At 41.8% G+C, this 27,943-nt stretch overlaps 1 protein-coding gene across 4 annotated transcripts in view; it reads right to left on the minus strand.

Annotated features, from left to right (window-relative positions):
* Positions 1-27,943, minus strand: part of LOC124804395 (leukocyte tyrosine kinase receptor) — an 874,407-nt gene that overhangs the window by 506,460 nt on the left and 340,004 nt on the right. For all 4 annotated transcript variants that reach the window (XM_047264751.1, XM_047264750.1, XM_047264749.1 and 1 more), the window contains exon 3: positions 15,205-15,335. In XM_047264751.1, the coding sequence (XP_047120707.1) occupies positions 15,205-15,335 (131 nt within the window). The remainder of the gene's footprint in view (positions 1-15,204; positions 15,336-27,943) is intronic.

Consider the following 27,943-nt stretch of genomic DNA (forward strand, 5'->3'; position numbering starts at 1 on the left):
TTCATCTCAAGTACCTCTTGCGACCTACGTCCTCAATTGTTTGGTGGATCTATTCCAATCTATGTGTTCCTCTACAATTTTTGCCCTCTACAACTCCCTCTAGTACCGTGGAAGTCATTCTCTGATGCCTGAACAGATGTCTTTTCTCCTTGTCGTTGTTTTCCACATATTCCTATTCTCTCTTATTCCGTACAGAACCTCCTCATTCCTTACCTTATCAGTCTACTTAATTTTCAACGTTCTCCTGTAGCACCGCATCTCAAATGCTTCGATTCTCTTCTGGTTCTCCCACATTCCATGTTTCACTACCATACAATTTTGTGCTCCAGATGTACATTCTTAGAAATTTCTTCATCAAATTAAGGTCTATGTGATTGGTTATTTTGCTGCCTAGGTAGTAGAATTCCTTAACTTCATCTAAGTCATGACCATCGAGCCTGGTGTTAAGTTTCTCGCTGTTCTCATTTCTGCTACTTCTTATTAATTTCGTCTTTCTTCGTTTTACTCTCAGTCTATATCCTGTACTCATTAGACTGTTCATACCATTCAGAATATAATGTAATTCTTCTTCTCTTTCACTCAGGATAGCAATGTTATTAGTGAATCGTATCACTGATATCCTTTGACCTTAAATTTTAATTCCATTCCTGAGTCTTTCTCCGATTTCCATCATTGCTTCTTCGATTTACAGACTGAACAGTAATGGGGAAAAACTACATCCCTGTCTTACACCCTTTTTAGTACTAGCGCTTCGTTATTAGTCGTCCATTCTTATTATTCCCACCTGTCTCTTGTACATATTGTATATTACCCGTCTCTCCGTAAAGCTTAACCCTATTTTTCTAAGAATTTCGATCATCTTGCACCATTTTACATTTTCGAACGCTTTTTCCAGCTCGACGAATCCTATGAACGGGATTTTTATTTAGTCTTGATTCCACTATCAACATCAACGTCAGAATTGTCTCTCTGGTACCTTTGCGTTTTCTAAAGCCAAACTGATCGTCATCTAGCACATCCTGACTTTTTTTATTCTTCCTTATATTATACTTGTCAGCAACTTTGATGGATTGTGCGGTAATTCTCGCACTTGTCAGCTCTTGCCATCTTCGGAATTGTGTGGATGATGCTTTTCCGAAAGTCAGATGGTACGTCGCCAGACTCATGCGTTCTACACACCAACGTGAATAGTCGTTTTGTTGCCACTTCCCCCAATGATTTTAAAAATTATGATGGAATGTTATCTATACCTTCTGCCTTATTTGATATTAAGTCCTCTAATGCTCTCTCAAATTCTGATTCTAATACTGGATCCTCTGTCTCATCTAAATCGGCTCTCGTTTCTTTTGCTTGTTGTATCCACGGACCCAACCAACCAACCAACTCGCGCACGCGCGCCCTGACCGTGGCATCGCTGGCCACAGTTCCTGTCGCGGCCGTCGGCGTCTCAGGGCGTTACGGAAGAGGTCGCGCCATTGCTAAGCTCGGGTCCGCAGCGCCCTCTGCCTTTTGCATATAAGGAGGAGCGCTGGCCTCGAGACGGACAGTCTATTGTTGATTGTCTATTGCTAGCCTTTCGTGGAGTTTATAGCGGAGCCATTGCAGTGTGATATTTGCTATTGTATTCGGCTAGGCTCAGTACACGAATTACTCTCGGATATTACTTGGACTTGTATTGCTGGTGCACGTTTCGTCAGAAATAAAGATAAGTTATCTCTTCATTCCAGCTGGCGCAATTCTTGTCATTAATTATTTTTCGGCCAACAGACATAGCTTCATTCTGGTCACTACCCACGCTTTATACAATTTGTGGTGGCTGCCCCAAAAGTACCGCCGAGGACCTTGGGTTTGGGAGCCGTCACAAAACTTCTATTACATCAGACGAATCTTACCCCTCATAGAAGCCTTAATGTACTCATTCCACCTATCCGCGCTATCCTCTGCATTTAATAGTGGAATTCCCGTTGCACTCTTAATGTTACCACCATTTCTTTTAATGTCACCGAAGGTTCTTTTGACTTTCCTGTATGCTGACTCAGTCCTTCCGACAATCATTTCTTTTTCGATTTCTTCACATTTTTCATGCAGCCAATTCGTCTTAGCTTCTCTGCGTTTTCTATTTATTTCATTCCTCAGCGACTTGTATTTATGTATTCCTGATTGTGCTGCCTTCTTTTATTGACCGGCTGAAGTATTCTTTTGTTATCCGTGGTCTCATTGCAGTTACCGTCTTTCTAGCCATGTTTTTCTTTCCAACTTCTGTTTCTGCCCTTTTTAGAGATGTAAATTCCTCTTCAACTCTACTGCCTACTGAGCTATTCCTTATTGTTGTATCTATAGCTTTAGAGAACTTCAAGCATGTCTCGTCATCCGTTAGTACTTCTGTATCCCAATTTTTCCGTATTGATTCTTCATGACTAACCTGTTGAATTTCGGCCTTCTCTTCATCACAACTACATTGTGATCTGAGTCTATACCCGCTCCGGGATACGCCTTACAGTTCAGTATCTGTTTTCTGACTCTTAGTCTGACTATGATGTAATCTAGCTGAATTCTTCCCGTATCATCCGGCCTTTTCCAAGTATACCTCCTCCTCTTGTGATTCATGAACAGAGTATTCGCTATTAATAGCTGAAATTTATTACAGAACTCAATTAGTCTTAACGAATCCTACTCCTGTTATACCATTTTCTGCTGCTTTTGATATTACCCTATACTCATCTGACCAGAAATCCTTGTCTTCTTTCCATTTCACTTCACTGATTCCTACTGTATCTAGATTCAGCTTTTGCATTTCCCTTTTGAGATTTTCTATCTTCATTACTATATTCAAGCTTCTGAAATTCCATACCCCGACTCTTAGAACGTTATGTTTTTCGTCGATTATTCAGTCTTTTTCTCATCGTCACCTCCCCCTTAGCAGTCCCATCCCAGAGATCTAAATTGGGGACTATTCCGGAACCTTTTGCCTCATGTCCTGTATATACACGCTATGTGTTTTTAATGCAGTGGTTTCCATTGCCTTCTGGATCCTCATGCCGTTGACTATTGCTGATTCTTCCCCCTTTAGAGGCAGTTTCCCACCCCAAGGACAAGAGAGTGCCCTGAACCTCTGTCCGCTCCTTCGCCATCTCTGACAAGCCGTTGGCAGAATGAGGGTGACTTCTTATGCCGGAAGTCTTCGGCCGCCAATGCTGATTATTAATCGAAATTTAAGCGATGGCGGAGGACGTTTTGATTACTTATCAAAGACGCTATCCCTGTACCACGGGTGCAGCACGTGTACATGTCTTTCTCGGATTTCTTATAAGATATGTTTGATAGAGCTGGCTGCTCCCGTTTGCAGCTCTCTTTCGTTGTATTTTTCGTCCTTTTCCTTTATACATTTTGCTTTTAAATGTGGCGGGTGACTATAATGGAAAACTGGAATATTGGGAAACTGATTTTACACTTTGGTAGTTCCGATGTCAGTTTTTGATTCTTACTCTGTTCAGTCCGATTTCGCTGGTAAGTTTGATGAGTCGGTGTTCAATCGTTGTATGTTGTCTATTTCATATATGCGTTGTTTGGCGTATCTGAGCTTGCTGCTTTAGATTCTTCTTTTTGTGCTACATGATCTTATCCAGACAGATGCAGCGCATTAGAAAAGTGGTGTAGTGGAGGTTTTGTATGAATGTGCTAATGTTTCAAGAGATGTTTAATCGTCCTCTAATTAGTCTTAAGAGTCTTAGTTGTCACACAGAAAACTAATACAAACTCAATTTTTCAATGATGCTTCACGAAATTTGTGAAAATTATCCAGACAAAACAAAGAAAAAAAAAGAAGAAGACGCACCACGAAGAAATACTCGAATTAGACGGAAATCGGTAGATGCCATGACAAACATATGATTACAATTTTTAAAAAAAGGTGATTAATTCAAGAGGAAGAGCTTCACAAATTGAGCAAGTCAATAATGCATTGGTCCACCTCTGTCCTTACTCAAGATGTTATTCGGCTGAGCATTGATTAACAGAGTTGATGGATGTCTTCCTGAGGGATATAGTGCAAAATTATGTTCTATTAGCGTCTTAGATCGTTAAAATCCCGAGCTGGTTGATGGGCTCTGCCCATAATGCGCCGACCGTTCTCAGTTGGGGAGAGGTCCGGCGACACTGCTGGCCCAAGTGGGGTCTCGGAAGCACGAACACGAGCAATAGAAACTCTCGCAGTGTGCGGGGAGGTGGGGGGGGGGGGGGGGGACATCTCTGAAAAATAAGCCCAAAAGGTTTTCCCACGAAGGGGCAACGAAACGGAGCGTAAAATGAGCGTACCGCTCTGCTGTAAGGGTGCCGCAGATAACAACAAATGGGGTCCTGCTATGAAAAGAAATGGCACCCAGACCATCATTCCTGGTTGTCGGGCCGTATGACGGTGACACTCAGGTTAGTAGTCCACCGTCGTCAGGGGACTCTTCAGACACGTGTTCGCTGGTTATCGAGCTCAGTTCGAAGTGGAACTCATCATTTAAGCAATTCTACTCCAGTCAGTAAGATTCCAGGCCGAAGAATGAAATAGATGAGGAGCGAGAAACACGTTCAGCTTCTCACCGAAAGAGAATAAACAGATTGAAAGAAAAGTTGAAGATGTGCAACGAGAAGTAATTAGAGAAGAGGATCGAGTCTGACCTCAGCCAGCATACATAGAGAAATTACTGAAAAAACAAAACGGCGAAGTAAACTAGGTAGAGTTACAATGAGTGAATGACAGCGATTACAACTCCATGATTACTTATCAAATATTAGGAATGTTCTCGAATACTATGGAAAGTTCTCGGTGTTCTATAAAAGCCTGAATAAGTGATTGTAGAGCACTTGATTTCAAGGCATTGCGAATATTTAACTGGATATAAAAGTAGTTCAGAGAATTTTTTAGCATTCGTGAATATTTTTGAGCGTGAAATACAAATATTTCTTATGATTTTTTGAATGACCCTTTTTACGAAGATCTTGAATGTTCTCGAGCGATCTGGGGTGTTCTCAGACAATAAACGAAAATGAAGACCTAGTGTAGCTAGTAATAATAATAATAATAATAATAATAATAATAATAATAATAATAATAATAATATAAGACCACCGTATTTGATATGGACAATTGCAGCATAATCGCACCTATGAAAGAATGCGACATCTGTAAGTATTTGGGTCTCCATCAAGAAAGACGTCTGTTGCATGAAACCATAAAACAAAGCATCACTACTACATACATCAGCAGAGTTCCCTCAAGTCTGAAATCTAAACTAAATGGAAAAAAAACCTTCAAGTCATTAACATGTATAGAGTTTCAGTGCTAACTTACGCTTTTGGCATCAATAACTTAACGAAAACAGACCTGGAAGTAATACGGAGGAAAACATAGGCAATTATTGCGAAGTATGGCATCCATAATTCTAAAAAAGCTGTAGAAATGCTGCCTATCTCACATGAGGAAAGAGGTAGGAGGCTAACTGGTATTGAGCAGCTGTACGAAGAGCAATTTAGGAATCTGAAGCAGTATTTTGACAACAACTACTCATCAATCCATAAAGCAACAGTAGACGCAAATATTAATTACACAACACTCAATCTGGTAGAAACATCCAGTACAGTCCCAAGGACAAAGACACAAATAATAATAAGAGATAATAATGGATGTTTTAAAAACTCCACGAGAAACATCCGAATGACCTCAGGTAGGATAACGTTGATTTAAAAATATCGAACAAGTGGTTAACATGCGCAAGTTTACAGGCACAAACTGAAGAATTTCTGATAGCGATCGAGGATCTACCGGAAGTATAGCTTGACAGAGTGAGGAATAGGTGATAGCTACAGGAAGTGTGATGGTCGAAAGGAGACTGTACCACACGTTATATTCGGATGTAAAAACCTATCACCCAAGGGATACTTGGAAAGCCATGTTGAGGTTGTCACAATAATCCATCTTAAGCTGGAACTGCAGTATCAATTAAGGAAAGACACAATTTATTGGAATCAAAAGATAACAACCGATAAAATAATCCATTATAACAAACCTGATGTAAGTGATCAATAAAAATGACAACACTCTCTAGGGAGCCTATATATCCATATTTTCTTTTATTATTTTGTTTTATTCATTATATTTGTGTGGAGCTCACCATCAATGAAGCATAATACACTACTGGCCATTAAAATTGCTACACCAAGAAGAAATGCGGATGATAAACGGGTATTAGTTGGACAAATATATTATACTAGAACTGACATGTGATTACATTCTCACCATATTTGGGTGCATAGATCCTGAGAAATCAGTACCCAGAACAACCACCTTTGGCCGTAATAACGGCCTTGATACGCCTGGGCATTGAGTCAAACAGAGCTTGGATGGCGTGTACAGGTACAACTGCCCATGCAGCTTCAACACGATAACACAGTTCATCAAGAGTAATGACTGGCGTATTGTGACGAGCCAGTTTCTCGGTCACCATTGGCCAGACGTTTTCAATTGGTGAGAAATCTGGAGAATGTGCTGGCCATGGCAGCAGTCCAAAGTTTTTCTGTATCGAAAAAAAGGTCCGTACAGGACCTACAACATGCGGTCGGGCATTATCCTTCTGAAATGTAGGGTTTCGCAGGGATCGAATGAAGGGCAGAGCCAAGGGTCGTAACACATCTGAAATGTAACGTCCACTGTTCAAAGTGCCATCAATGCGAACAAGAGGTAACCGAGATGTGTAACCAATGGCACCCCATACCATCACGCCGGGTGATACGCCAGTATTGTGATGACGAATACACGCTTCCGATGTGCGTTCACCGCGATGTCACCAAACACGGATGCGACATCATGATGCTGTAAACAGAACCTGGATTCATCCGAAAAAATGACGTTTTGACATTCGTGCACCCAGGTTCGTCGTTGAGTACACCATAGCAGGCGCTCCTGTCTGTGATGCAGCGTCAAAGATGACCGCAGCCATGGTCTCCGAGCTGATAGTCCATGCTGCTGCAAACGTCGTCGAACTGTTCGTGCAGATGTTTGTTGTCATGCAAACGTCCCCATCTGTTGACTCAGGGATTGAGACGTGGCTGCACGATCCCTTACAGCCATGCAGATAAGATGCCTGTCATATTGACTACTAGTGATACGAGGCCGTTGGGATCCACCGATTCCATATTCTGGTAACAGTCATTGGGTCTCGACCAACGCGAGCAGCAATGTCGTGATACGATAAACTGCAATCGCTATAGGCTACAATCTGACCTTTATCAAAGTCGGAAACGTGATGGTACACATTTCTCCTCCTTACACGAGGCATCACAACAACGTTTCATCAGTCAACGCCGGTCAACTGCTGTTTGCGTATGGGAAATCGATTGGAAACTTTCCTCGTGTCAGCACGTTGTAGGTGTCGCCACAGGCGCCAACCGAGTGTGAATGCTCTGAAAAGGTAGTCATTTGCATATCACAGCATCTTCTTCTTGTCGGTTAAATTTCGCGTCCGTAGCACGTCATCTTCGTGATGTAGCAATTTTAATGGCCAGTAGTGTATTAATAAATAAAACTTTCTGGCAGCGTTATTAGTTCACCCTCCCTCCGCATGGAGGAATATCTTTGTGACTCGAGCCGTCCTCAGTTCGCTGTGAACAAGGAGGTTAGGCTGTGAACGATAGTATTGTATGCAAGCCAGCTTTCTGTGCGTTCCGTTGTTAGTAATAAATACGTGTTAATCTTACTCCCTAGGATTCAGCTTCATTCCGCAGGCCTCCCGCATAGGTATCTCTACATATCTATCAGCAATTGTCGATCAGTTTAAATTGTATATCTGTCTGAACCAAGGATCTGAACATAACGCATTTTAATGTATCTGTAAGCATATTTACTATAAGGGAGCCTGTTGTCGACCATCGAAACTGAACAATCGAGCGATACTATCAGTCATGATGAGATGCTAATTGTTGAATTGATCCATAAAGATACGGATCAAATGTTTTAATTAATATGTGCATCTTATCAGTGCGAACTACAGAAAGACAGTGATTAATATAGCGTGAACTGTGAACTGATGCTGCTCTTACATTCAACGATGTACGAAGATAGTTTCCGCGTATGCAATGGACGCAAATCAGTGAATGAACAATGCGTGTGCACGGTATCAGATCTGAACATTTAGAGGATCGAGCCTTGATGTGAATTAGCCTTGAACTGTATCGTATCTCTTACTGAACTGAAATTGCTTCGCGGTGCCACAGAGTGATACACTGTGTAGTAGAGATGGGCAAACTGAAACACGTAACTGTTTCGAAACAAATGAAACAGTACAATGTAATAGTGCGATATGCTGTTTCGAAACAGTGAAACAGTTTGTGTTTTGTAATCTAATAAACCTAGACATTTTATCATCTTGAATGTCTACAGTATAGGTATGTCCATATAAACACAAATGAGGTGCGAGAGCGCTAATCATATCGCAGGAAGTATGAAACTATCACTTAGGCGTCTTGGCAGTTTCGTATTTCATGCAGCAAATGCGCTGCTTTCGTGTCGTGTGACTTTCATACTTTTCAATTGGCTGAGGACAGCCATAGCTGAAGACAGAAGAACCACCACGAACGGAACTGGAGGTGGGAGCGAACTGCAGAAACAACGGATATGGTACTGGGATTCCCACATTCCGCTAGTATGGGAATATACCCATCCTGCTAAATCCCATGCACACAAAGGGAATCATTGTGGATAATAGGCACAGTGACTATAGACTCACAAATAATGCCAAATAATTCGAATAAATAACAAAATATAACATAAAAAGTTTTGTCTTTCAAGGTGTTTCGAACTGTTACTATAAATTCACCATGCTTCCCAGCCCTTCCCGTTCACCATTACACTATCAGTGATATGTCAAACAGATTGCTTGCAATTATACCTACATTAAATTTATGTATATGTATAATAACTGTCACTCTACGCCTTTTTTTTATTCAAAATGTTCTAGGCTTACTTGCGTTTCTTAATATGATTACTGTACTTGAATAGAGAAACGTATGTTATAAAAAAAAGTGTAATTTAACTGAATGATTTTCACATATTTATTATTTTGAATGTGAATAGTATGCGTTGTTTTACTGTTTGGTTAATGTTTATAAAGCAAATGTTACGCCATTTCGGAATAGGACAGTCATCTAGAAACGAATCTTTATTTTCGGATATCTTAAGCTTCATGCTACTGCTTGTCAAAACGATTTCGGCACTCTCGAAAGTGTTTCACGAAGTGGTATGTTGTGTTTCAGTACCTGTGCCGAACCCGAATCTCGTCCGACACAGAGCGGAATGAAACATCACTGTTTCGATACAATCAGTCCGTTCCAAGCACAGGTGTACTGAAACAGCCTTATTTTGAAACAACGATACAGTTTCTGTGTCTGGCTCGAGATCGAATCTGGTCCGGATATCCGAGACAGGGGCGGAATGAAACACCACTGTTTCGAAACAGTGAACCACAGCCGTTCCGAAACACTGAAACAGTTCCACGTATCGATACACTGTATCGAAACATAGAAACAGTGGCCAAGTCTACTGTGTAGAGAAATATAGGCTTACTCTGTAAGTACGTCAGTACTGCGTATTTATAATTGGATACTTAACTGTAGAAAGGTGCTAAATCCCGAATTCATAAAAAATGTGATAAGAGGTTTGAAAGATGCAGGATACCGGACCGGACGATTACATGTGAAAAGTGCTATGTCCACCGAGAGTTCCAAGTGGTTACATTTTCCACCACAAGATGGCAATTGTGCTAAGTTGCCTGCTGATTTCATAAGATTTCATGTGGTATTCAGTTGTGTTTGTTTCATTTTGTTGCATATCGATTGATATGCTTCAGTCTCACATGTGCATGTGAGATGAGAGTATCGCTGGTAGGGGCGGAAGTGAAATCGCGTCATGCATTCTGAAAGTGTTAACTACTGGGATAACAATGAAGATGGTTCAAATGGCTCTGAGCACGATGGGACTTAACATCTGAGGTCATCAGTCCCCTAGAACTTAGAACTATATAAACCTTTTCGAACCTAAGGACATCACACACATCCATGCCGGAGGCAGGTTTCGAACCTGCGACCGTAGCAGCAGCGCGGTTCCGGACTGAAGCGCCTAGAACCGCATGTCCACAGCGGCCGGCAATAACGAAGAAAAACCTTATTGTTTGGAGTGACAACTGTGCTGCACAAAACAAGAATTGAAAGGTGGTATTTCTGTTTCTTTTCCTGGTGGCAAATGGGTTGTTCACGTGAATAGAAAAACAGTTTCTTGTTAGTGGCAGAGCTTCTTCCCCTGTGACTCTTGAGTTTGCCTTGATAGAGAAAAGGAAGTCGGTGACGAAGGCATTTGTACCCAGCGACCTAAGCAAAATGGTCGAAGGAGCAAAGGTTGTTAGACGAGGTACTCTCTACAAAGAAGCTGAACATTTCAAAAGATGTCAGCTTCACATATGATTCAACAGATGTAACACATGTAGCAATAAGAGAATGTTACATTGACATGGAAAGGATCCGTAAGGTGAATGTGCTCAAAAAAGTGAAACATGCAAGAAACATTCAATGTGCTAACTTTGAATCTATTTCCTCAACCCATTCAATTACAGATGAAAAGAAGAAAGCCTTAAAGTCAATGATACCTTACCTGGAAAAGAATGACCACAATGAATATTACATGCAGATCTGTGGAGTGTGACTAAGAACGTAGCACCTAGAATAATTTGATGGTACTTAGCACCTTTCATAAATGTTTCTGTTTGAATTGCCTTCAGCATCAAACAATTCCAACTGTGTTATTGTGTCATATTAGTGGTGGATCTAATATATGATAAGATACTCCCATTTGTAACATGGAAAAGTTTGAGGAGTAAATAATTAAAACACTGCACTACAGACAGTTTGTTTGTAATAACTTCAGTTCATGAGTCTATCACTTTGCACCTTTCTACAATTAAGTGACCAATTGTGTACGCCCTGGAACTGCAAGCCCACGACAGCAAGCTCGCGACAACAGGTGTAACAGCACAGGACTCTTCTCATTACTTGCCACAGTAGTTACAACGGATCTGGAGGCATTATTTTGAACACAGAATCGGTAAATATTAGTCGACCACAATATTGTTGCACCTGGGAGTGAGGACATTACGGTCTGGGTATCGTGAGATTTTATTGTGACATTTGACAAGGGCACAGTGGACCACTTTATAATATATGGAAAACCGACCTGACAGCATTCACAGTGCGCTGCGTTTTCCATAGACACCTCTGTACTTGTTCCTGGTGACGCCTAAAGAAGGCCAAGGGCTATAATATAATGGTCCGGTACGTCCACAACTCGTGGTCGTGCGGTAGCGTTCTCGCTTCCCGCGCCCGGGTTCCCGGGTTCGATTCCCGGCGGGGTCAGGGATTTTCTCTGCCTCGTGATGACTGGGTGTTGTGTGCTGTCGTTAGGTTAGTTAGGTTTAAGTAGTTCTAAGTTCTACGTGACTGATGACCTTAGATGTTAAGTCCCATAGTGCTCAAAGCCATTTGAACCAACCATGGTCCGGTACTACCATCATTGCACGTCATCGTCGTCACATTATCTCGGAATCCTGCAGTGACGTGAGGTGCAGCCATGGCAGTGACTGTTAGAAAACAAACTGCTAAACAAGATCAGGCTCTCAATTGCAAAGGTCATTTATAATGATATACCAGTATACTGTACAATTAAGGTAAGGACGACCAATTGGCCACTGCACAACATGATCAAACTCTTACGGGAATCGGCGAAACACCGCAAGTAATGAGGATACTACATTAGTAGTATGCGGGTAAGTGTAGAATTTGGGTCTGATGGGAGGCGTGCTAGGTTAGTCCGTGCAGTTGCGATGACCACTGTGTCCAGATGATGCAGCAGTCGGCAAGAGACCCCGGTTCGAGTCCCGGCCTGACACAGATTTGCAATTTTCCCCATTCATTTAAATCAATCCCCACTAGCAGCTAATGTCATTAATTCCTTTGTGTCTTCACGTATTATGAGTTTTCTCTTTAAAAAAAAAAATGTGATGCACTTGTAATTTTGTCACTGCAATAGTACTAACATATTAATGTAGGTTTTGCAGGACCAGATCGAGAGCATTTTTCACACAAACGAGACTTATCATTTAGCACCCTTTCCATCTTTCTGCCACATCAGTTTTCCCTATCAATCGTAACAAGCACTGTGTGCAAACCTGCACTTGGACGGCCCTGGCGCCCTGCTCAGTTTGTACCCCAAGCAGCCGCTACTAATATTGTGATAAACCTTGTATGGAAATCTTACATTAGTGGCGACTCTGGCGCTCCTCTCAGCTTGGGGCCCCAAACGGCTGCTACTAATATTGTGATATGTCCTGAATAGAAATCTTACACTTGTGGCTTCTCTGGTGCCTCTCTCAGCTTGGTGCCCCAAGCATTCGCTGCTAGTAATGTGATACACCCTGTTTATGAATCTTACAGTTGCAGCATCTCTGGCGGCCCTCCCAGCTTGGCGTCTCAAGCGGCCACTACTAATACTGTGGTGCATCTTGTATAGAAGTTTTCCACTTGCGACGTATCTGGCCCCCTCAGCTTGACGCCACAAGTCCCCACTTCTAATACCGTGATACATCCTGTATAGGACTCTTACACTTGTGGTGTTTCTGGTGCCCTTCTCACCTTGGCACCCCAAGCAGCTGCTACCAGTATTGTGAAACGTCCTATGTAGAAACCTTACACTTGTGGCATCTTTGGCACCCCTCTCAACTTGGCGCTCCAAGCAGATGCTACGAATATTGTGACACATTCTGTATAGAAATGTTACACTTGCTGCCTCTCTGGCTTCCCTCTCAACTTAGTGCTTCAAGCGGCCGTCACTAATATTATGATACATCCTGTATACAAATCTTTCACTTGTGGCGTCTCTGGCACCCGTCTCAGCTTGGTGCCCCAAGGAGTGGTACTAATAATGTGATACACCCTGCATAGAGATCTTACTCTTGTGGCGTCTCTGTCAGCCCTCTCAGCTTGTTGGTGCCCCAAGCAGCTGTTACTAGTATAGTGATACGCCCTGTATAGAAATCTTACACTTCTGGCTTCTCAACTTGGTGGCCGTATCGGCTGCTAGTAATATTGTAATACGTTCTGTATAGAAATCTTACACTTGTGGCACCGCTAGTGCCCCTCACAGCTTGGCGCCTCAGGCGGTAGCTTCTGTTGCTTGGGCCTTAAACCAGCTCTGAGTGTTCGCTCCACATCTCTCAGTACAATTTTTCAGTTACTTTGTAAAGCAGCACTCAGACTTATTTCCATTAATTTCCCAATATCCGCTGATCAGGTATTTCACGTAATAAACTAACAACTTCCTATAGCTAGCAAAATTGGAAACCACCATTATACGGCATGCGAACCTATCGTATATGTCCTTTGTTGTGATTGATCGAAAACCGTAACCCGCTTGGCAGGTTCTGGTGGGACATAGTTAACTTAGCGATATTTTGTTGTTTAAATCCGTATCATCGTATCAGTACCGTTGTAAAAGGAGCGAGCCAATAAATTAGTAATAATAACGATAATGATAATAATAGTAACAATAATAATTATACTGTTTAGAAAACTTGCGGGAATGCAGCCGGGTGACATCGCCGACAAACCGATGTTTGGACTGTAGCACGTCCGCTCATTTTAAAAAAGTAAGCACTGTGCAAGGAATTTAAAACCTCGGTTTGTCAAGCAATTCCTGAAGTATGAGATAAAGATTTTGTTTAAATTGTGCGTGTAATCCCGCTCTCTCCCTTGTCAAGAAAGGGACAGAGTTAATGCTACCTCACCCGTTGGTTATTAATTTTCGCTTTCGATAACTTCTGACGTCAGTCAACTTCGGTTGTGTGATGGCTCTAGTGTTTATAGTGTGCAGTTTTGCCATGAAAATGACAGTGTGTGCTCCTATCGAAATGTCGGGTGTTGTCGACCCTATCCCATCCCCGTAAGTTATTTGAACATTGTATACGCTGGGAGAAACACAGGTCTCACAATATTAACAACACAGTCTAACATAACAGTCGCGACATTCCGTCGGGTTTTTGTTACCCACAGCAATAGCAGCGCTCCAAGAAGCCAGCAAGTGACACTTCTGAGTACTATACGGGACGAGTGCGATTACTATTGTTTATATTTATCGCTAAAGTAGTTTTTACAATAGAGAGCATGTTTATTACCGTAAAATCGACAATAACTAAAAAATGACACTGCATTTGTAATTCTTTAGTTTCCCAAGGGCTCTGGGAGGTATGAAACTAGATCACAGACAGTTTATTTGCGATTCATTTGTAATATACAGATACTTACTGAAGAATGTCATTTTCCTTTAACAGCGAGAAATTGCCATTAAACGCTAGAAGACCTGAGCTTTCGCAGAACGAAGTCATATATCTACGCAACAACGCGAAGTTCTGTTTGCTACACATCTGGTGCAATTCACTGAATGTGGAACGTATGAAACCTCTATGGAATGTAATGCCTATATTATTTAATGTATCACATAAATCACCACACCTGTAGCTGAGGGAAAACCGCACAGATGTCATAATAAAACGTCAAAAAGCAATAAAGCTGTTACGCAAAAGGAAGAAACCAATTCCACGATTGTTGTTTCATCTGAGCCACAAACGACAAGAATCTTCAACATATACGCTTTTGTCAATGATTCAAAAACAGTCTTAATCGCATTTATTATTATTATTATACCGCCAACCGGTTTCAACCCGACGTAGGTGTCGCCTTCTGGTCGACTGCTGGTGGTGTGAAATTGGGATGTTTATAAATTATTTAACGATAATCCATGTCCTTGACAATTTACTAATGCATAGAACGCAAAAATATACCTAACAATTATCTAGTTAATTAAGTAGAAAACTAGGTTCAACTATCATTATCTTACGACACATGTCACTATCTGCTTTCTCACCGCTTGGAGTGCTAATATCGCTCCAGCTTTCAAATGGTAACAACTTTCACACCAGAGAATGTCGCAGATTTATGTGTTAGACTGTGACAGTACTGTTCACCGAAAATTTCGTTAACTTGCAAGAACAACTGAAGTGCCATATTTTAATTTTTGCAACGCTCGGCAAATTGTTAGACGAGTAGGTGTTCGGTGATTACCTGGGAAGCAGTCGATGACAGTGATGTTGTCGATGGCGAGGTGCGAGGGCATCCCATTGGCCGTGACGGCCTCCAGCGCCAGCTGGAAGTCTTCGCTGACGCGTCCAATTGTGAACTCGTGCCGCCGCCACCTGCCGAAAGACGAGATTCAGCTATCAGGCCAGCCTCCTACCGCCTCCGACCAAGATTTCCTTTGATTGTCAGGCGAACGTAAAAACTGGAAATCCTCTCCAAAATATTCCCAACTGTCAACTACTCGGTCCCACACACAGCCAACGGGGATATTTAGCTGAAAAAAAAAAAAAATACAAAGTTGTACAACCGCCCACCCATATCTCATGAATACCAAAAGCATAATGTAAGATGCCTAAAAAAATAAAAAATAAAAAACAACAATAACTTGCTCACTGTCTAAGCGACCTTGCAGCCCCAGTGTCTGTTGCTTCCGAAACACGCTGCCCAGAGCGGAAACTGATAGACCAATGCAGTATCACCATTTTCAGCAAGTGATTCTACAGGATGAGCCCAGAGTCCACCGCCAAAAAAATTTTTAGAGTTATTTTATGAGTATTTTGGTACATGTGACTCACAGCACCGTAAACCGTAACTTTGACCATCGTGGTTACATTGACCACTCCCACATCAAAAGGTTTACGCTTTGTGCTGGCTCTTACCTATATGTTTAGAATATACTGTTTGGTAGCAAAGTTAGATCAATACATACGAGATGGCGCCACGTAGTGCCGATTTTCTTGCACAACAGTTGGCGAACCCGTTGCACTTACAGTTGTATACGAAAAAAATGAGTTAAAATCTGGTTGTGCAAAAACCATCGCCATCTTTCACCTGAAAATCAACCATATCTTGTATGTTACTCGATTAATTATCAAAACAGATCATTGAGTTTTTTGTTCACATGTATGTATGTACCAGTATATTAAGATTTCTGAGGTCATGTGCATGATTCCACAGTTTCGGGGTTACATTGACCACTTGTCATTGTAACCCCAGGATTACTGATACTCATTTTATTAAACAGCCAATGACAGTGTGGAACTAAAGAATACAAACATTAAGAATCCATAGATAGACAAGTGCCCATTTGTAATTGTTAATGCGCATACAACTAGGAAAAACAAATGGCATTCATATATCGCTCAAATTGCGAGCTGCTCTATTTCAGGCAGTGATTTAGGTATAATATATGTCAGATATATCCGTAAATAGCGAATGAACATTGTTTGGCCACAAGTGTCAGATATTGATTCGATAAATGAAGAACAGATAACCTTACTTCTAACTGCACTGGATGTTTTGAAACAAAGATTTAGGTTTAAAATACATGAAACTGAAGGAATTATCCTCAACCTGATTTGGAGCTATGTGTGTGGAACTCCACCTTAAAACCGTTCATTACACTTATAATTCTGATGATGGATTACAATAATATTTGTTTTGTTAATAGAAACCGCCTTTTCTTGCTGCACTGTATTTGATTTGTCCCAGACGCGTTTCGACTTTTCATTTTAAGGCATCATCAGTGGGATCTAGAATGATACAGTTCACGTCCCGCCTTTTATGTAAGTAAATAATTACTTATTTATAATCTATAACTGATACATATCAAAACAAAACTGTATCATTCTAGATCCCACTAATGGTGCCTTGGGAAAGTTAAAAAGGTGAAACGCGTCTGGGAGAAATAAAATCCTATGCACATGAAAAGGTGGTTTTTATTCACAAAAGAAATATTTCTGTACTTGCTGCGAACGATGACCACGCAAACAAACTCGTTACGGATCACTTTATTCGATTCATGTTCGCCCCCGGTAGCTGAGTGGTCCAGCTGGCACGGTAGCTCAGCGTGTTCGGTCAGAGGGTTAGCAGCCCTCTGTAATAAAAAGAAAACTGAGCTAATCGATCAACAACGAACTTAAACGGATGTCTTACAACGTCCGCCCCGAGCAGATGCAACGAACAAAAGCGAACTAAATATTAGATTTAAAAAAAATGGTCAACGCGACAGAATACCAATCCTATGCCAATCCCATGAACCATGGACCTTGCCGTTGGTGGGGAGGCTTGCGTGCCTCAGCGATACAGATAGCCGTACCGTAGGTGCAACCACAACGGAGGGGTATCTATTTAGAGGCCAGACAAATGTGTGGTTCCTGAAGAGGGGCAGCAGCCTTTTCAGTAGTTGCAGGGGCAACAGTCTGGATGACTGACTGATCTGGTCTTGTGACACTAACCAAAACAGCCTTGCTGTGCTGGTACTGCGAACGGCTGAAAGCAAGGGGAAACTACGGCCGTAATTTTTCCCGAGGGCATGCAGCTTTCCTGTATGGTTAAATGACGATGGCATCCTCTTGGGTAAAACATTCCGGAGGTAAAATAGTCCCCCATTCGGATCTCCTGGCGGGGACTACTCAAGAGGATGTCGTTATCAGGAGAAAGAAAACTGGCGCTCTACGGATCGGAGCGTGGAATGTCAGATCCCTTAATCGGGCAGGTAGGTTAGCAAATTTAAAAAGGGAAATGGATAGGTTAAAGTTAGTTATAGTGGGAATTAGTGAAGTTCGGTGGCAGGAGGAACAACACTTCTGGTCAGGTGACTACAGGGTTATAAATGCAAAATCAAATAGGGGTAATGCAGGAGTAGGTTTAATAATGAATAGGAAAATAGGAATGCGGGTAAGCTACTACAAACAGCATAGTGAACGCATTATTGTGGACAAGATAGATACGAAGCCCTCGCCTACCACAGTAGTACAAGTTTATATGCCTACTAGCTCTGTAGATGACGAAGAAATTGAAGAAATGTGTGAAGAAATAAAAGAAATTATTCAGATAGTGAAGGGAGATGAAAATTTAATAGTCATGGGTGACTGGAATTCGTCAGTACGAAAAGGGAGAGAAGGAAACGTAGTAAGTGAATATGGATTGCGGGTAAGAAACGAAAGAGGAAGCCGCCTGGTAGAATTTTGCACAGAGCACAACTTAATCAGGAAACAGGTTTCAAATTGTAAGACATTTCCAGGGGCAGATGTGGACGCTGACCACAATCTATTGGTTATGAGCTGTAGATTAAAACTGAAGAAACTGCAAAAAGGTGGGAATTTAAGGAGATGGGACCTGGATAAACTGACTGACCCAGAGGTTGTACAGAGTTTCAGGGAGAGCATAAGGGAACAATTGACAAGGAGGGGGGAAAGAAATACAGTAGAAGTAGAATGGGTAGCTTTGAGGGATGAAGTAGTGAAGGCAGCAGAGGATCAAGTAGGTAAAAAGACGAGGGCTAGTAGAAATCCTTGGGTAACAGAAGAAATATTGAATTTAATTGATGAAAGGAGAAAATATAAAAATGCAGTAAATCAAGCAGGCAAAAAGGAATACAAACGTCTCAAAAATTAGATCGACAGGAAGTGCAAATTGTCTAAGCAGGGATGGCTAGAGGACAATTGTGAGGATGTAGAGGCTTATCTCACTAGGGGTAAGATAGATACAGCCTACAGGAAAATTAAAGAGACCTTTGGAGAAAAGAGAACCACTTGTATGAATATCAGATGGAACCCAGTTCTAAGCAAAGAAGGGAAAGCAGAAAGGTGGAAGGAGTATATAGAGGGTCTATACAAGGGCGATGTATTTGAGGACAATATTATGGAAATGGAAGAGGATGTAGATGAAGATGAAATGGGAGATATGATACTGCGTGAAGAGTTTGACAGAGCACTGAAAGACCTGAGTCGAAACAAAGCTCCGGGAGTAGACAACATTCCATTAGAACTACTGACAGCCTTGGGAGAGCCAGTCCTGACAAAACTCTACCATCTGCTGAGCAAGATGTATGAGACAGGCGAAATACCCTCAGACTTCAAGAAGAATATAATAATTCCAATCCCAAAGAAAGCAGGTGTTGACAGATGTGAAAATTAACGAACTATCAGTTTAATATGTCACGGCTGCAAAATACTAACGCGAATTGTTTACAGACGAATGGAAAAACTAGCAGAAGCCGACCTCGGGGAAGATCAGTTTGGATTCCGTAGAAATATCGGAACACGTGAGGCAATACTGACGCTACGACTTATCTTAGAAGCTAGATTAAGGAGAGACAAACCTACGTTTCTAGCTTTTGTAGACTTAGAGAAAGCTTTTGACAATGTTGACTGGAATACTCTCATTCAAATTCTGAAGGTGGCAGGGGTAAAATACAGGGAGCGAAAAGCTATTTACAATTTGTACAGAAACCAGATGGCAGTTATAAGAGTCGAGGGACATCAAAGGGAAGCAGTGGTTGGGAAGGGAGTGAGACAGGGCTGTAGCCTCTCCCCGATGTTATTCAATCTCTATATTGAGCAAGTAGTGAAGGAAACAAAAGAAAAATTCGGAGTAGGTATTAAAATCCATGGAGAAGAAATAAAAACTTTGAGGTTCGCCGATGACATTGTAATTCTGTCAGAGACAGCAAAGGACTTGGAAGATCAGTTGAACGGAATGGATAGTGTCTTGAAAGGAGGATATAAGATGAACATCAACAAAAGCAAAACAAGGATAATGGAATGTAGTCAAATTAAGTCGGGTGATGCTGAGGGAATTAGATTAGGAAATGAGACACTTAAAGTAGTAAAGGAGTTTTGCTATTTGGGGAGCAAAATAACTGGTGATGGTCGAAGTAGAGAGGATATAAAATGTAGACTGGCAATGGCAAGGAAAGCATTTCCGAAGAAGAGAAATTTGTTAACATCGAGTATACGTTTAAGTTTTTGGAAGTCGTTTCTGGAAGTATTTGTATGGAGTGTAGCCATGTATGGAAGTGAAACATGGACGATAAATAGTTTGGACAAGAAGAGAATAGAAGCTTTCGAAATGTGGTGCTACAGAAGAATGTTGAAGATTAGATGGGTAGATCGCATAACTAATGAGGAAGTATTGGATAGGATTGGGGAGAAGAGAAGCTTGTGGCACAACTTGACTAGAAGAAGGGATCGGTTGGTAGGACATGTTCTGAGGCATCAAGGGATCACCAATTTAGTATAGGAGGGCAGCGTGGAGGGTAAAAATCGCAGAGGGAGACCAAGCGATGAGTACACTAAGCAGATTCAGAAGGATGTAGGTTGCAGTAGGTACTGGGAGATGAAGAAGCTAGCACAGGATAGAGTAGCATGGAGAACTGCATCAAACCAGTCTCAGGACTGAAGACCACAACAACAACATTAGCCGGGTTCGAACCCCCTGCTGGGTCAGAGATTTTCTCCGCTCAGGAACTGGGTGTTGTGTTGTTCTAATTGTCATCATTTCATCCCTATCGACGCGCAAGTCGCCGAAGTGGCGTCAAACCGAAGGACTTGCACCTGGCGAACGGTTTACCCAACGGGAGGCCCTAGTTACACGACATTTACGTTTATTCGATTTATGTATCCTTTACGAGGCTTATTAAAGCACTTAAGAAAACTTTAGATCGGTGTATATATTTCTGGTTGGTCAAAGTTTTGATGTGTTTTTGAAATATCGACCACAAACGGAATGGCAGTTGGCAGTTGTGGTGGAAGTGTAGGCCGGTCAACGTGTCCCCATATCCATGCTAACTTTTACGACCCACTATTCTTTCATAACTTCCACTGCGTTTTATAGAATGTATTGTAATAATTTGTACGTCATGCTTTCGTATAAGCCCGTATGTTCACTGCCATAAATATCATAATAAAAAAAAGATCACAATAATCACATTTCAATCTGAAAATCGGTCAAAGTATGCACCGTTTAGGATATTCGGATACAGTGTAAATATTTTAACACCAGTGAAAAAGGCTGTTATATGTAGTCACCAAAACGTGAAAACAGAGTAATGCAACTACACTCACAAGAGGAACCCGACATACGTCTCTCGCTGATACATCCGACATTAAGAATGAAAGTCTTCATTTCTCAATAACATGCTGTTAGAATAATCTGTGGCGCTCACGCACGATCATCTTGTAGTCATCTGTTTAAGGAATTCTACATTCTGAGCACTGCTTCACAGTATATTTATTCCCTTATGAAATTTGTTGTAAATTATCCACTGCAGTTAGAAAGGAACAATGATGTACATAATTACAACACTATGACGAAAATTGGCGTTCATTGTTCCACATTAAGGTTGTCTTTGTACAAACGGGGTGCACAATGCCGCAACTGAAGCTTTTGATAGCTTACTCAGTGATACAAAACGTCTGACAGACAGCAAAGTAAAATTTGAAAACAAACTGAAGAAGTTGTTCCTTGACTACTCCTTCTATTTCGTAGTAGAATTTTTATTGTTGTAATGTGTAAAAGGTGGTGGGTAGGAATTTCTAATTCACATCATTGTACTTTTAAAAAAATGCTTAAAAGTTTCAGCACATAGTCATATTTACAATTAATTTGCGATGTGAACGTTAACTGACTTTCCATGTAATTACTATTTATCGTGCAAATGATCCACGGAATATGTTAGTAAACATATAAAGACAGAGCGAAGGCAGGAATGTGGAATTTCACTACTAACATTACAAATGTCAGCAGAGTACGTAAAAACAAGCATCGCAGAAATGATAAATGTTGTGAAAAATAAACGAAATATCGATCGTAATGCGTTTTGTTGGACATTATCGGCCACTTGTTTCGTATCTCAAATCACACAGGCGGGAAATCATCACCTATCTCGCTTCCATGGCGCTGCGGACATACCGTATATAATTAAGAGTTCATGATGTCTTAACACATATCCTACCATCCTATGTATTTCATTCCTAAGCGATTTATATTGCTGTGTTCCTGTCTTTCCGTGAACATTGCCGGCCGTTGTGGCCGAGCGGTTCTAGGCGCTTCAGTCTGCAATCGCGCGACCGCTACGGTCGCAGGTTCGAATCCTGCCTCGGGAATGGATGTGTGTGATGTCCTTAGCTTAGTTAGGTTTAAGAAGTTCTAAGTTCTAGGGGACTGATTACCTCTAATGTTAAGTCCCATAGTGCTCAGAGCCATTTGAACCCTTTTTGAACCGTGGACATTTTTGTACTTCCCTCTTTCGCCGATCACTGGAACTATTTCTTCTGTTACCAATAGTTTCTTCGGAGTTACCTTCTTTGTACCTATGTCTTTCTTTCCAACTACTGTGATTGCTCTTGTTAAAGATATCCATTCCTCGTCAACTGAACTGCCTACTTTGTTATTCTTATAGCAGTATCCACATCTTTAGAGAACTTCAATGGCGTCTCATCAGTCATCACTACTTCAGTATACCACATCCATCCACACTGATTCTTCCGAATGATTCTGTTAAACTTCAGTCTACTCTTCATCATTACTCGTTGTGATCTGAGTCTATATTTGCTCGTAGGTACGCCCTACAATCCAATATCTGCTTTCGGAATTTCTGTCTGATCATGATGTAATCCAGGTGGAATCTTCCTCTGTCTGCGGGCCCTTTCCACGTATCCTTCCTGGTGTTGTGATTCTTGAATAGAGTACTCGCTAGTACTAGCTGAAATTTATTGCAGAACTCAATCTTTCTCCTCTCTGATTCCTACTACCAAGCCCATATCTTCCGTAATCCTTTCTTCTACTCCTTCCCCTACAACCACATTCCAATACTACATGATCATTAGATAGCATGTCAATATCCTTAAATATTTTCTGGACCTCATCGTCTTCTAATTTCGACGTCGGCATTACTGAACTATTGTTGTCGGCGTTGGTTTGCTGTCGATTCTGATGAGAACAACTCTTTGACTGAAGTGTTCACAGTTACTCACGCTCTGCCCTGTTTTCCTGTCCGTAACGAATCTTACTCCCGTTATATTATTTTGTGCTGCTTTTGATGGTACCCCTTATTTATCTAATCAGAAATCCTTGTCTTCTTCCATTTCAATTCACTGACCCTCCTATATCTAGATTGAGCCTTTGCATTTTCCTTTTCAGATTTTCTAGCTTCCCTACCTCGTTCATACTTCTGACTTTCCACTCCCTGACTCGTAGAATTTTATCTCTTGGTTGGTTATTCCATCTTCTTCTCATGGGCAACTCCCTCTTGGCAGTCATCTGAGTGGGAGATAATCCGAAATCTTCTGCCAGTGGAGAGATCATCATGACATTTTTCCCAATTACAGGTTTCATGTCCTATGGACACATATTATGTGTCTTTAATTCTGTATATTCCATTGCCTTCTGTATCCTCATGCTGTAGATCACTACTGATTCTTCCGCATTTTAGTTGCAATATCCCACTAAGAACGCGAGAGTGGCATGAACCTTTGTCTACTTCTCCTCCCTCTTTGACAAGACCGTTGGAAGACGAGGGTGCCTTCTGGCGCCGGAAGTCTTAGGCCTCAATTATTGATGGGTTTTATTGAAAATTTAAGCAGTGGCTATGTTCAAATCCGGGACCCAGGACATTTGGATTACTGGTCAAAGATGCTAACCCCATTCTTTTTCTTTCGATCTCTTTCTTTGTTTATCGTCATTGGTTCTGTGCGGATTCCGCTGACACCTATCAAATTCCATCGATAAGAGCTTCATTCAGTTTCTAAAATGACAGAGGCTGGCCAGCCCTCTGTCCGAACATCCCTGAGCTACTGTGCTGGCCATGGTTGTTGAACATACCTCGAACTGTAATCCGCGAGATACCTTATGTTATGCGGTGGAGAATACTTCGTGTACCACTTCTTTCCTCCAGAATGAGATTTTCACTCTGCAGCGGAGTGTGCGCTGATATGAAACTTCCTGACAGATTAAAACTGTGTGCCGGACCGAGACTCGAACTCCTTTGTCAGGAAGTTTCATATCAGCGCACACTTCGCTGCAGAGTAAAAATCTCATTCTGGAAACATCCCCCAGGCTGTGACTAAGCCATGTCTCCGCAATATCCTGTCTTTCAGGAGTGCTAGTTCTGCAAGGTTCGCAGAAGAGCTTCTGTTAAGTTTGGAAGATACTAGACGAGATACTTGCAGAAGTAAAGCTGTGAGGACGGAGCGTGAGTCGTGCTTGGGTAGCTCAGTTGGTAGAGCACTTGCCCGCGAAAGGCAAAGGCCTCGAGTCTCGGTCCGGCACACAGTTTTAATCTGTCAGGAAGTTTCACTTCTTTCCTCGTCTGCTGAGGTCGCGAATTGTCCTCGTGAAGGCAATTGTTGGTAAGCTTTTCTGCGAGACAGGAACACACTAATTTTACCTTCATGGTCTTTTCACGTAATGCACATAAGGCGAAGCAATCTACTGGTAACTCTTCTTGGAACATACTCTCGGGGAATTTCAACAGTAAACCACACAGTTATACACGGTGCCTCTCCTGTAGCGTCTGCTACTGCAGTTGGCTGAGCATCTTCGTGAAATGTTCGCGTTTACTAAATGAACCTGTGGTGAAAAACGCTTCTCTTCTTGGGATATTTTCTCTTCCTTCTATCACTTCTGTTTGATGCGGATCCCAGTCTGACTAGCAGTATTCACGTATCTCCTTCGAGGATGTACTACACTTCCTGAGGATCGTTCCAATGAGTCAGTCTGATACCCGCTCTTATATATCTATTATCTGCAATTAGTTTTATGTGATCATTGCACATTTAAAACTGTCCGTAGGCATACTCCCAGATATTTAATGGTCGTCTGTGCTTCCAGTGATTGTTCTGCAATCGTGAAATCAAACAACAATGTATCTTTCTGCCTATTTACTCGCAATATGCTACATTTGTTCATGCTGAGGGCCAACTGCCAATCCTTGTATCAAGCGTCGATTCTCAGCAGGTCTCCCTGCATTTCGTTATAATTTTCTAGCATTGCGACTTCTCTATATACAACAGCATCATCTGCGAAAAGCCTTACGAAACTTACGACGTTACCGTTGGTTACTTATATGTATTGTAAAAAAATAATGCTATATGTATTGTAAAAATAATGGTCTTTTTAACATTCCCTTGGGGCACACCATAAGTTAGTTTTACGTCTCATGATTTGTTTCCATTACGAAAGACAGATTGTGTTCTGTTAGGATCTCTTGAAACTAATCAAAAAGCTGGCCTGATATTTGGCACGTCCGAATTTTGTTCGCAAGCCGACATTGCGGAACTATACCGAGCGCCTTCTGGAAGTCAAGTAATACGGCCAAACGTGGGGGCCGTGTTGGTCTCGTGGACGTACAACATGGACAGGCTTCAGACGAAATATGTTTGCTAAATCCATGTTTATTCCAACAGAGGACATTTTCGATTCTTAAAAATGTCATGCTACGCGAGTACAAAGTGTTCCAAAATTCTACAACGTTCTGATTTCAGCGAAATAGGCCTGCGTTTGTTTGGCGACCCTTGTTCAAAACAGGAATGACCTGTGGCCGTCTGTCTGTGACTAAACAAAACTCATGGGCATGACATCGTTAAGAATCTTAGTAGCTGCTAGCAATGTGTTTCAATATTTAACCCAGCGCATCCGAAGGCAAATGGATGATGTGGAGTTTCTTCCTTTCGCATTGCCAACGTTTTCTAAGAACGATTTCGCCACCTGTTTAATAGCTTATGTACCCTCATTGCACGATTTTTTCACATCTGACTTAAAATCTGCAATAAGCTACCGATTACCTGTAGTACGTCCGCTGCTCGTGGTCTCTCTGTAGGCTTCTCGCTTCCCGAGCACGGGGTCCCTGGTTCGAATCCCGGCGGGGTCAGGGATTTTCACCTGCCTCGACCTGACTGGGTGTTGTTGTGCCGTCTACGTCATCATCATTCATCCACATTACGGTCAGAGGAAGGCAATGGTAAACCACCTCCACTAGGACCTTGCCTAGTACGGCTGCACGGGTCTCCCGCGTCGTTCGCCTACGCTCTGTCAAGGAGTATGGGACTTCATCATCACCTATAGCACTTTATTTTCTGACCATGAGCCCGTAGATTTCTGTTGCTATCTTTTCCTGTGATAAACCATACTCTTCCACCCCGCGCAGGCCTCTGCTTGCCAGAAGGATAATAATGAATACCACCTCGCCAGGCGACGAAGATATTCAGAGTCGGGTGGAACATTGACATGGTAGTCGCCGCCCGGACTTTCAAGTTGCCGATTGTGTACCAATGCTTACCTGAACAAATATGAGATTAAAGCATAAAGTGCCACCAGTACAAGTGCAGGAACTGTGTTCTTACCTCCGGCGTTGTTATTAAGAGGGTGCAACGGCATTCGCTGACAGGAAATATTTGTTTCTCTTGACTTACAGGCACTTATAATTGCGTAGGCTTCCGCGGCCAGAGTCAGTCGACATAAAACTTTTCTGGGTATGGTACCGCGTCATAATGTAAAAAACTACTGCTGCTGGAGAAAAACCAACGTTTCGGCCACGGTCTAATGACCCAGAAGAAGGCCGCTGAAACCGTGGCCGAAACGTTGGTTTTTCTCCATCAGCAGTAGTTTTTTTACATTATGACGCGGCACCATATCCAGTAAACTTTTATGTCGACTTACAGGCACTTTTCGATGAATGGAATTTTCGCTTAACATTTCTAGCTCAAAACTTTCACGCGTTGTTTTTTTCCCTACAGAGAGTGCTTTTGGGAATGAGCTACCGACTCTTGTGTGACCAGATGCTATGAGCAATATATGCTTTCATATGCAAATTATACGTGTTGTTGCACGAGATTATCGTCAATCGCCGGGCGTCGAGAACGAGGGCGACGATCATTTATATCTTTCTTCAACCTTCAGCACTAACAGTAATTTGACAGTTGGCTCTCCTCGTGTAACACGTTGGCACTCCGTCGGAAGGAATACCGGTCTCAGTTGATCCAGAATAAGAACTCTCTAAAATTCAGCCAGCTGTACGAACTGTTCTCATGGCTGCCTTTCTGACATATCAGCGAATACAGAATCTGTCGAGGGGAATCCGTACAGATTATAAACATGTATGTATGTATATGATCATGCACGCTCGCCGGTGTGTTTATGTATGTTTCACATCTACTCCTAAATCACTGGAGCAATTTAGTCAAAACTTGGCGCACATATCCTTTACTGTCAGGTAGCAATCACTTTGGCGGTGAGAACTACCTACCTATCATAGTTCAAGAGATATGACATCATAAACAATGAGATGCGTGAAAAACGGCCGCTTTGTTCATTACATTTACAGTTATTACTTCTTTTATACTAACACTGTTCTCAAAACATTTTGCAGACAGTGTGTACATATGCCACTGAGTGTACCTACAACATTATGTCATTGTGCGACACATAAATCAGCGGATATAACGTCATAAGCATTGAGATGCCTGAAAAACTGTCGTTTCATGCTTTACGTTTAAATTAAGTACTCCTCTGCTACTAACTCTATTTGCAACATATTTAGCAGACAGTATCGACGTATGCCGCAGAATGTACCTACACATACACATTTAAAGAACGCATGTCTGTAAATGTGCCGTGTAGTATGGTAGACAGATAGTAAATTTGGCCTGTTGTGTTATCGCATCGTCTTACTGGGCACTGTTGTGTAGACTTTCTTGAAAACGAGAGTTCCGCTTTATTAAAAGAAGTTCCTTTAGCTAAAAAGATGGCTATGTTCTTCCAGCATGGCGCGGAGCCTTCATATTCTAGTCGTCAAGTGACACAACGTCTATACCTAACATTCCCAGGAAAATCGATAGAAATGATCGCTATTCTTGGCCACCAAGTTCATCTGATCATACCACTTAAGATTTTTGTTTGTGAGGATTGTTGAAACGTAAAGCTTACAAATAAAGAGTAAACA

This window comes from Schistocerca piceifrons, chromosome 1, assembly GCF_021461385.2.
Source record: "Schistocerca piceifrons isolate TAMUIC-IGC-003096 chromosome 1, iqSchPice1.1, whole genome shotgun sequence".
NCBI classification, from domain to species: domain Eukaryota; kingdom Metazoa; phylum Arthropoda; class Insecta; order Orthoptera; family Acrididae; genus Schistocerca; species Schistocerca piceifrons.